Raw genomic sequence first — 10758 nt, 5'->3', positions numbered from 1 at the left:
TTTAAAGTTTAATATATACGAACTACGCCAAATAGAGTAGTTAAAGAGCACATAGTTGGGTTTTTTTTATGCCAAACCAGTTTATTGCCAGTTCATGATCTGACCTTTAAAACCGGGGAAAAATGTGAACACTGAGACAAAGCAAAAGATTCACTGGAAACATAGTAAATACATATTCCCTTTGGGAGAACAAATACAATAACTGTTTGGGAACAAGTAAAATGTATTACTAAAATAATCATATCATCTTCAATTAGCATAAATGATCAAAACATTGACATCAGTACTTGCAGAGTTACGTAGAAGGGCTCAACTGCCTTCAACGTCAGTTGAGTGGTTTTAGTTCATATTAATTTTCAGAAGCAGATGGGTTTTGAAAAGATTTTTGGGTTTAAATGGCCAAAATAATGTCACTTTCCCCCTCTTAAGTATTGGATTTACAGTTTCAGAAAATGTTATATTGTTAAAGATGTGTAATAAATATATTAACAAAGTTTGCCAGCTGCCTTTGACAGCTTTATAAAGAATGACTTGTTCAGCTGTCTTTCATTTCAGGTGAGTTCATATACTGCATACAGTACAAGTCATAGTTACAGAGGTTTTAAATTGGACAAGGCGAATAAACATAACACGTCCGTGCTTTTTGTTATAAGTTTCTATTACAAAATGGAAGCTTTAATAGGCTGCAATTGGCACTTTTTGAGAAGCGTTTGGCGTTTCAAATATAGGCTACTACGCACGTTTGCTTTTGCTAATAATATAAATCATTATGAATAACGCTCTTGTGAATTAAGGGGAATAATTTGAATGACTACAATATACAGTATACTGTACCTATATTCACAAGAAACTGCTTCTGTAAATATTTTTTTTGTTCTGGACCACACTACTGTAATTTATATTATTGTTTAAAAATCACTTCAAATAGTTTCTTTTTCAAGGGTTTCATACGTTGAGTAAATATAAACTGATAAAGAATGATATCCTACTTTTTACACTTGTTTTTATTGTAATGATTTAAAAATATAAAGCCCTTACGACATGTTATTATGGCTTATTTATAGTCTACTGCATTATGAAGTCAGAGTTATATGGCAGGTACCAGGCAATAGTAGTCTGTAACATCTTTAAAAATATTTATGTTGCTCCAAAACTAGGTGTTCGTAACTTATCTCAAATTAGTAGAAATTAATTTTTGCATGTTATATACTTCATCCAAATGAACGAAATTGCCGCAAACATCGCATTTACTCACACAATCCTAGTATAAATAACGATTAAATGTTGAAATAGTTTTGTCTGTTCACATGCTAGATCACTTAAGAGAATTTATTCATATACATTAGCGAAGCTTAAAAGCGCTAATTCATTTCATGCTATATGACGGTGTCCTCAGGAATTCAGTGTTTAACTTCGTGTTCGTGCTACTTCTCTTCATTCTGCAGTCGGCGGCGGAGACGGTAGTTTTGGTTGCATCTTAGTGCCACCTTTAGAACAATGCTCTCTGCAGGTTATCCAATTGGCTTAGAGAATTACCGTATCTGCTTAATATTAATAGCAAGTCAAGCCAATCAGAGTCTGGGTGTGAGCACCGGAGGAGAGCTATCTCCGAGTCGCAGAAAAAAAATGATCAAACTCTGTTTCCATTCTGCAGAGCATAAATGAAAACTAATCTTATTGCGGATCCGCATTGCTGTAGTTAAAAACGTTGTCAAGGCTCGTTCACTGTTGGTTATTAAATGGGTCCCAGGGGATTACTTCTCAAGATAAAAATTGTTTACAGACTGAAACAGCCTTGATCAATGTAGCCTGCACCTTCTGACAGCATTTGAGTCTAAAGCAAGCAGATGGACTTCTTAACTTGTAGTACTGTCATGCTTCAGTTTTAAATGAGTCGGTCATGGAGAAAAGCGCTAAGTTTGGAATACATCGACTTTGCATTTTCTTGATTCTGTTTTTTTCATTTCTCCCTTTCCATTCCCAGGGAAGCTGGATGTAAGTACAGTTTTATATAATAGATTTTTTTCTCCACTGTTGTGTAATTACCCTTGCTACTGCACTTTGTATTCGCTTTTAATACATATATAATTAATATATGACGTATTAATTACATTGTATGTGGTTCTTTATACCGTAGGTGGCTGGGAATTACATCTTTAAGTATACCCGAGAAGATGGGATGCGGAAATCTACCTCTTACAAACAAACAGAAAGATCTATGTAAAAGAAAGCCGTATCTTCTACCTAGCATCAAAGAGGGAGCGCGGATGGGCATATCTGAGTGTCAAACTCAGTTCAAATATGAAAGATGGAATTGCTCCACTACCTCAGAATTTTCCGTGTTCGGATATGAGCTAACCAGCGGTGAGTATTATAGAAGTAGATTAAAATTAGGATAAAGGGTAATAGAAACACGACTTCGTTTATACGAAACGTAAACTTTAATCGATTTAGAGGAATTCAAAGAAGAATAACTTTAAAACATTTAAGTGTTCTAAATGTAATGTGTATTTTTTTTGTTTTGTATATATATATATTTTTTTCTTGCGTATGAGCGAAGATATATGAGTACTGTATATTTAAGTGTCTGGAATTGAGTTCAGAAGTATTGTACTACATTTCAGAATTTTCCGCATTAGACATTACAGCAGAAAATAATAATGTATTATACAATTTCAAATAAAAAAACGTTAAAATCTAACATACTGAATAATATATGTATCTAATACGTCTTCGAAATTTACTTCAGATATTTTCTCGTGATGACTGAGATGGATACGATCGTCCATGATTTGATATTTGGGCCTTGAAAAGTTATTTGATTTTGAACACAGCTGTGGGGCCACACAGTTGTGTTGTTTCTGAAACTGCGGACATCTGCTTTGATTTAACTGTCTCAACAAACTAGTTAGCTATGGTCAAGTGTCTTCTTTGAACCAGGGGCTCATCCACAATCCCTGTCCTAATCCTGCAGAATTAGAATAATCAAAAGATGCATGACCGTCCTTTAATATTGTACAGCTATTTTATCTTCTGGATTATGGTTCATTTCTGTATGTTCAAACTTTGGGAATTAAGGAACTCCGCGTTTCGAGCTCTGTATAGCTTTGTTGTGCAGTGTATAAACAGAATAATGTCCTCTTTTGCTAATTTGTAACTCTTTCTATCTGTGCATTTATAATAACTTCAGAATTATACCATTTCCTTGCACAGTATCATACACCTTGTAAAGATCGGTCAATAACTGTGGGAGTTTTCTTAAGAAGCTCTTCAATTACTTAAATACTAGAGTAACATGGCCAGCTCCTGGATTGCATCAAGCTTTGTGTCTCAAATATTGCTATCACATCAGTTTTTAATATATACTATAGTTAAAAATAAATCAGTCATGGAGGTTTTTAAACCATATTTGTTTTATTATGTGTAATAAGGGAGACAGCAGACCAAAGGTCCTTCAATAGAAGGATCTTAAAAACTGATGGCAAGGAGAGAGGCAAAATCCCAGTTTCCATTGCAGTTTAAATGCATTCACTTATTTTTAAAATCTGATCTTATCTTTAAGATTTGTTCATGGAATTAGGCACCTCGTAAACCACTGTTATGTTTAGTCAAAAGAAGAAAGCATGACCATACAAAGAACAACATTGTATACTATTACAGTTAGTTTTCTTGTTAGGAGCACTTGCTTAACATTTTTCCTTCTTTGTTGTTTTAATACTTTGGGGGCAAAGTATTAGTGTGTAAATCAATATATATTATGTAAATATTCAGTTTAACAGGACTGGTAAGTGAAAAGGTTTGTGAAAAGTTGTTCCTTTTTTTGAAGTTGAAATTCATTTCCTGGCATTTTGAAGTTGAGGGGACAAAGTAACTTTTCCTTTAAAGTTTTTTTTTGACTAATGTAAAATTCTGATGTGCGATTAAGGGAGGCGTTTTGCGCCAAAGTGTCGTTGGAATTGATTAAATGGTCTTAGTGATGCATGGCCATGACTCTAGCCAAGACAAGCAAAATGAAAACGGATGGATGCATTTGTTGAACATCACAAACAGGGAATCCTGGATCCATCTCGGATTTCACCTTCTCTGCACCAGGCCTGTGTATTTTCTTCAAAGTGTTGCCTTTTAATACACGACATAGGGAGTTAATTAAATCAAACCAGCCATGTCACCCTGCAATTTACAACTGGTAGGCCACTGAAGCTCAGCAGGTGGGAGCCTGGCCAGTACCTGGATGGGAGACCTCCTGGAAAAACTAAGGCTGCCGCTGGAAGAGGTATTAGTGGGGCCAGTAGGGGTAGCTCACCCTGCGGTCTGTGTGGGTCCTAATGCCCCAGTATAGTGACGGGGACACTATACTGTAAAAAAAGCACCATCCTTCAGATGAGATGTAAAACTGAGGTCCTGACTCTCTGTGGTCATTAAAAATCCCTGGGTGTTTCTCGAAAAGAGTAGGGGTGTTATCCTGGTGTCCTTGCCAAATTTCCCATTGACCTTTACCTATCTTGGCCTCTTAATAACCCCAATCCATGAACTGGCTTCATCACTCTGTTCTCCTCCCCACTGATAGCTGGTGTGTGGAGAGCGTACTGGCGCACTATGGCTGCCGTCGCATCATCCAGGTGGTGCTGCACCACGCTTTGAGTGGAGTTTCCAGAAAAGTGCTATATAAGTGTAAGGAATTATAATTATTATTATTATTATTATTAAACCCTTCACCCCCCTGTCTACAATATATATCCACTGCAAACTTCATCCTGTAACCCTGCTTTTTGCTTGATCGCCAGGGACGAAGGAGACCGCCTTCATCTATGCGGTTATGGCAGCTGGCCTGGTGCACACCGTGACGCGCTCCTGCAGTGCGGGGAACATGACCGAGTGCTCCTGTGACACCACACTGCAAGGAGGGGGCTCCCCCAGGGAGGGGTGGCACTGGGGGGGGTGTTCGGATGACATCCAGTACGGCATGTGGTTCAGCCGAAGGTTCCTCGACAGCGCCACGGGGAACGCCTCTGCCCTGCTCGCCATGAACCAGCACAACAGTGAGGCTGGCCGACAGGTAAGGAGGACCATGCTCAACCAGCAGTACAGAATTAGAACAATTGTCGTCGTCAAGTTAATTGTTTTTTAAATATATGAAATATATCGTTCTCAACACAACGGCATCCTGAAATTGGAAACTATAAGTTTTGGTGTTACCTCAGAGTTACGATTCCTGAAGAAATTGAACTTTTGGCTGAGAAAAAGGTTTCTCCTGTTGTGTACTCAGTCGTAGGTATGAGTGGTTTTCAAGAAAGACTTTTAAAACGCACAACGTGAAAGTTTTCTGTTTTGCGGATCAGTGTAGTTTTATATTGTGAGTGAGAATCGATAATGAATGTCATTGGTGTGAGTAGTAAGTGTGGTTTTTTAGTTCTGTAGCTAATGCTCATCTCACAGATGGAAATGAGGAAAATCCTTAGATAAAAGTGTGATCGTGAAGAGGTAGATATTGGAAGATTGGTTGATTCAGATGGTAGCAGCTACTTAATGTTTGAGGTCATAAATTATCGCTTCAAATATTATCTTATGAAAGTTGTCAGGATTTCCAATTCAGTATATTTTAGGGTATACAACTGCAGAAGTAATCTTTCTGGTACAGTTCCTGCTACCACTACCATTTGCATACTGAGGTGGTCAGGCTCATGTGGTAAGGACAGGTGTGCACAGTTACATTATGTAATGTGTGCTTAAAATGTGAGGACAGCAGATTCATGTGGGCAGTGTAATCACATTAGGTATCTGTGTGAACCGAGTCTGTAAATCTGTCTCCTTTCTGATAGTAGTGCAATGTGGCTGAAATGTTCACATTTACAGTATATATTACAGCTAGAATATGGGAAAGGGAACATAAAAACGTATTTATTACAAGACTAAGGACAGCTTCTGCTTTAGAAACATTGCCCAGTGAGGGGATTACCTTGCACCATATTGATGACCAACTGTAATGTAAGTGACTGCAGACATTGACTGTTTCTAACTAAACTTACAGTCCTAGCTTGTATTAAGTAGACCTTAGTGCTATGAAATTAAAGTTTACAAACAGTAAAATGCTTAGTGAGAGTTGCTGGTTCGTCTCAGGAAAAATAGAGTGAATTTTAATGGCACATGGGCCCATCAATAAAATAAAACTCATTATCTCTTCAGAACATATCCTGTTAGTTAGAAAACATCCCATTTCTTACATTTTTCATAATGTGGCACTGACTAAATCCATTGCAAATTATTCAGCAAGTATTTCATAGAAAGAACATGGTATGCATTCCACATTGTATTTTTCACCTGCAGTTATAAGGAGTAAAATCTGCCTGTATAGGGCAAGTAGCACCAAAAAAACCTCAACACATCCCACTGAAACCAGATTCCTGAGAGACACTTCCGATCGAAGCAGAACACAATTAATAAAGCCAGCTGGTTCTAATGCTCTCTTACAGTTGTGTTCTTTTTTTACCATGTGGTATTCAAGCTAAAATGCCAAAACAAATAAAAATGGCTGAAAACTTTTTGGACTGTAGAACGGAAATTTTTCGTATAAAAATGAAAACACAGCAAAACAAAAATTTGTGATGATTTATCTTAAGATAAAACCTGCATGTTAGGAATAGCAGTGTTCGTCCGAGAACTGACAGTGGTGAACTACAGATGGAATACTGCTTGATTACTCCAAAATGGTCAGCGTTGTACTCAGCCCTTTGGCATTTACTGCATTTGAATTTCCCCTCTCCTCCTAGCCTTCAAAAGAAAGCTCACCAGGGGCTAGACCTGGAGCAAAAATTGTCAATTAAATTAAAACTTTGCAAACAATACTGATGAGTTTTTTTTTAATTTCCTGTGTAATATCAGATATATTTTTCATGGGGCTGCTGCTCATTTGGGGAGGAAACCTTCTTCATGTATTGAACAACCTCTCCCATGAGAAAGGATTCGTGCTGAAATGTTGAGTAGCCCAATTAAAAACTGTAAAATTAAATGAGTTGTTTTGCATAAGAATGAAAGGTGCCAAGCACAACAATTGAATATGTTAATTGAGAAGTATCCAGACATAATATGTCAAGATACTAACAACTAAAAATAATGTATGACTCTTGTAATGTGATCAATTTCCCACTTATTTAACAGCATTATTCTGACAATTTACTGAGTGTTACTATACTATCAGTTTACTAACACTACATTAGTCTAGGAAAACAACTGTTGATCTCCATCCTTATATTTTTGTGGAGTGCTGGAATGCCTCTTCATGATAAAGGTGTTTAGAAAGAGACAGGATTTCTATGATAGCGATGAGATGATTTTCTTGTACATTCCTCTGCCTCTGAAATAAAGATGCATTCATGAGCAAGCAGTTTCTAATTAAGCCCCTCGTGGACATTCGTGTGAGTAAAGTGTGGGATGGATAATGCAAGTGTAGTCTGCTCTTAGGGATAATGTGCTTCTGCTCCCAAAATAATGGAGATTTTGGTTCAGAGAAAAAAAGGAAAATTTCACATAAAGGGAAAAACTAATGATACCTTTCCATTCATTTGCTACTGTATGTACAGAAAAAACAAGTTGGATTGAAAGAAAAGGGAAAGCAACTGAATGTAAAAAAAAACCTTTAACTCACAGATTATTTTTTCTGCATCATTCCTAGAGGAGAAACTATGTAAAAGTAATTTTCTTTCGTAACTTGATAAAATGGAGATTTAAGAATGATTGGTATTTGGCAAAGTGTTCCACACACAAATGCCAGGAACATTTTAAGGATCAACACACAAAAAAACAGGTTTTCTTTTAAAAAAAAAACATAGGCAAACATGAAACCTGTATATATTAACGCTTCAATTCTAAGATTCTCTCTGTATGTCCACTAACTTACTGACCCTTTTAGTCAGCATCCTGAGAAAAGCCTCACAATCCCGGCCTAATAAACTCTAAGCAAAAGTACACACTGCGTCTTTGACGCATAGTGGCACTAATTTGATAGAAACTCCGAAAGGTCTTGCTGCAGCAAATGTCACACCAGAGTAAGAGGAGAGTGAACTCTCGGATTGTTTACAATATAGTTAAATTCTAACAAAATCATTGTATGGGGAGCAGGGCTGTAAAAAAACAAATACTCTACTTTTCCACTCTCATATCAAATATCTATAGAGAACAAATTGTAGAGTAATGCTTAATCCACTGGAGGCTTGCAAGTAACCACTTATTTAGCATCCTGAGAAAATAATGTTTTGTTTTAGTGTTTTTTTTTGGTCTCCATGCACTCTTGGAGACTTCTCTTTCAGTATAAAAAACTAAATGAAAGCAATTTTTTTTCTAGGTAATAGAATTGAGAATAAGCAGGGTTTGGTAATAAAAATCTCAATGAATAATGAATAGTTTCTAGGATAATAATGGTACATACACCAATAGAATTTAGTGTATTATAGTTCAATCAAGAGAACTAAGATTTGTAATTGATTTTTAATTGACTTATTTGCAATGCTTTATGCACCGTCATGCCATTTTAATTCTCTAAATTAATTTAATTCTCTAAACACCGTTTGTATGCTATTTTAATTAAACCCAGCTTGAGAGATGTTTTCAAATTAAGTCAACATAAAACATTTTGAATTAATACCACACATTCGCTCAATGTGCCACATCCACAGATCATGTTAAGAATCTATGTGATGCCAAGTGAAGCCAAGGCGTAGGCAGGAAACTTAATATTTCTTTTGAAATTCAAGGCATTTACCGATTCACAGCCCATCTAATGAATGGCAGGGAAGAGATCTTTAAAGCTGGCTTTCAGTCGTATGATGCATGCTTCCCTGCTCATGCTTCACTTGCTTTCTTGGATCTGTCCAAAGAGGTGGTGAGGAATCATGTTCCCCTTCCACCCAGCCAAGGATTGCCACAGATTGCATGCTAAGCCACTGAGAATTGCTTAGTGGGCAGGAGTACCTCGAAAGATAGGACCTAAAGGCCCCGAATATAACATCCAAGATGCATGGCTTAATAAACACCTGTTCTCCTGAGGGCTCCTGACTGAAATGAACCTCTCGGCATAAAACAGGGTTTGACGCTGTCTCTCACCCCTCAGGCCGTGGCGAAGATGATGTCCACAGACTGTCGCTGTCACGGGGTGTCAGGCTCTTGTGCCGTCAAGACCTGCTGGAAGACCATGTCCACCTTCGAGAAGGTCGGCAGCTTCCTGAAGGACAGATACGAGAACAGCATTCAGGTGCTGGACAGGTCAAGAAAGAAGGTGCGCCGGAAAGAGAAAGACCAGAGGAGGGTACCGGTCAGCAAGGAAGAGCTGATCTACGTGAACAAGTCCCCCAACTACTGTTTGGAGGACAGGAAAGCAGGGATCGCCGGCACACGTGGCCGGAAATGCAACCGCACCTCGGCAGGGCCTGATGGGTGTAATTTGCTTTGCTGTGGCCGAGGCTATAACACGCACGTGGTGCGGCATGTGGAGCGCTGCGAGTGCAAGTTTGTGTGGTGCTGCTACGTGCGCTGCAGGCGCTGTGAAAGCATGACTGACATGCACACCTGCAAATAGCAAACCAGCCTGCAGGAGTGGTCGGAGAAGAGATGAGACAGACAGCCGTTTCAGAGAAAAATCGAAGGGTAAATCGAGAGGCAGAGCTTTCTGTCGAAAAGCAAGAACTCAGGAAGAAAATGTCAAAAGACGTGACAAAAAAAACCAACAAGGAGATGACCCCCCCCACAGCTGAAAATCTTTTGAAGGTGTCAAGCAGAAAAAAAAAAGAATGCGTGACCTCCTCACTAAGAGACAGTATTTACATTCAGTGATACATGAACTCGTGAGGGGAGGAAGACTGATTTAAAAAACATCTGAGTGAAATAAAGACATACCTTCTGCAAAACAGGTCCTCACCAGCCCTGAATCTGTAGGTATCAGCATCAGGCTGTCAGTAAAAGAAGCAGCAAACACACCTACATTACAGAAACAGTAATGGTAAGTATAGCGCTTTCAAGATGCAAAAAAGGGAATATAAAGGGAATGACTGTCAGAAAATGCAAAAGGTTTACGTTAAGTAAAAAATCTGAATTTAATAAAAAAAGCCAGAGCATGTGAATTTTGTGTAAAGGTCCGCAATTTTTTTGTGATGAGAACTGATCTACTGCAGCCATAAATGTCTGATGTAACTAAGCAACAAAGCTGCTAGAGTAGCAGTAGGATTATTTAAATTTAACTGGATATGGTAGTAACTCAAATCATCCTTAAAATATATAAAATATTATGTGATCACCAAAACTTTGTCTTTAGGTATTTTTCTCATTTTAACATTTTTAAATTTACTAAAAGCTCATAGGTTTGCATAACACCAACCAAAATGTACATTAAAAAAAAAGACTTTTGGTAACAAAAAATGTATTTTGCTCTTGAAACAAAACAATAGTGATTTTGAAATTTTAAAACTGTACAGTCAGAAAACATCAATACAAGAACATATATATATAAAGTGAAAGTAGTATTTTTTTAACTTCATTACATTGTTTATATTTTGTAAATATTTAAGTTATGCAAAATTCATAAGAAAAGAAAAAAGATACTTATTTTTTTGAATGCTTTTTGGAACTGAAGCCCTCATTTTGTTTGTCATAAACCTTTGTTTTTAGTTAAATTGTGCTTCATTTTCTCTGTTTCTGCTTATGGCAACCACATTGCTGTTATTCTTTTTTTACATATTTATGTATTTCTTCTGTTTTAATGTCCTCATATTA

At 37.4% G+C, this 10758-nt stretch overlaps 1 protein-coding gene across 1 annotated transcript; it reads left to right on the top strand.

Annotated features, from left to right (window-relative positions):
- The first annotated feature begins 1900 nt into the window (after positions 1-1900).
- On the top strand, positions 1901-9568 carry wnt16 (wingless-type MMTV integration site family, member 16). The gene is made up of 4 exons (XM_088923749.1): positions 1901-1995; positions 2138-2364; positions 4785-5056; positions 9104-9568. The coding sequence occupies exons 1-4, from the start codon at positions 1901-1903 to the stop codon at positions 9566-9568; spliced, it is 1059 nt and encodes a 352-aa protein (XP_088779875.1).
- Positions 9569-10758: the final 1190 nt, after the last annotated feature.

Source organism: Atractosteus spatula, chromosome 8 (assembly GCF_055471065.1).
Source record: "Atractosteus spatula isolate fAtrSpa1 chromosome 8, fAtrSpa1.hap1, whole genome shotgun sequence".
In the NCBI taxonomy this organism is placed as follows: domain Eukaryota; kingdom Metazoa; phylum Chordata; class Actinopteri; order Semionotiformes; family Lepisosteidae; genus Atractosteus; species Atractosteus spatula.
Note: the sequence above shows the minus strand (reverse complement) of the source record. Positions and strands in the feature narration are given on the sequence as shown.

Coding starts and splice junctions, on each gene's coding strand:
- wnt16 (XM_088923749.1), top strand. CDS start 1,901: ATGGAGAAAAGCGCTAAGTTTGGAATACATCGACTTTGCATTTTCTTG. Junction 2,365..4,784: donor CGGATATGAGCTAACCAGCG/GTGAGTATTATA, acceptor CTTGATCGCCAG/GGACGAAGGAGACCGCCTTC. Junction 5,057..9,103: donor ACAGTGAGGCTGGCCGACAG/GTAAGGAGGACC, acceptor CTCACCCCTCAG/GCCGTGGCGAAGATGATGTC.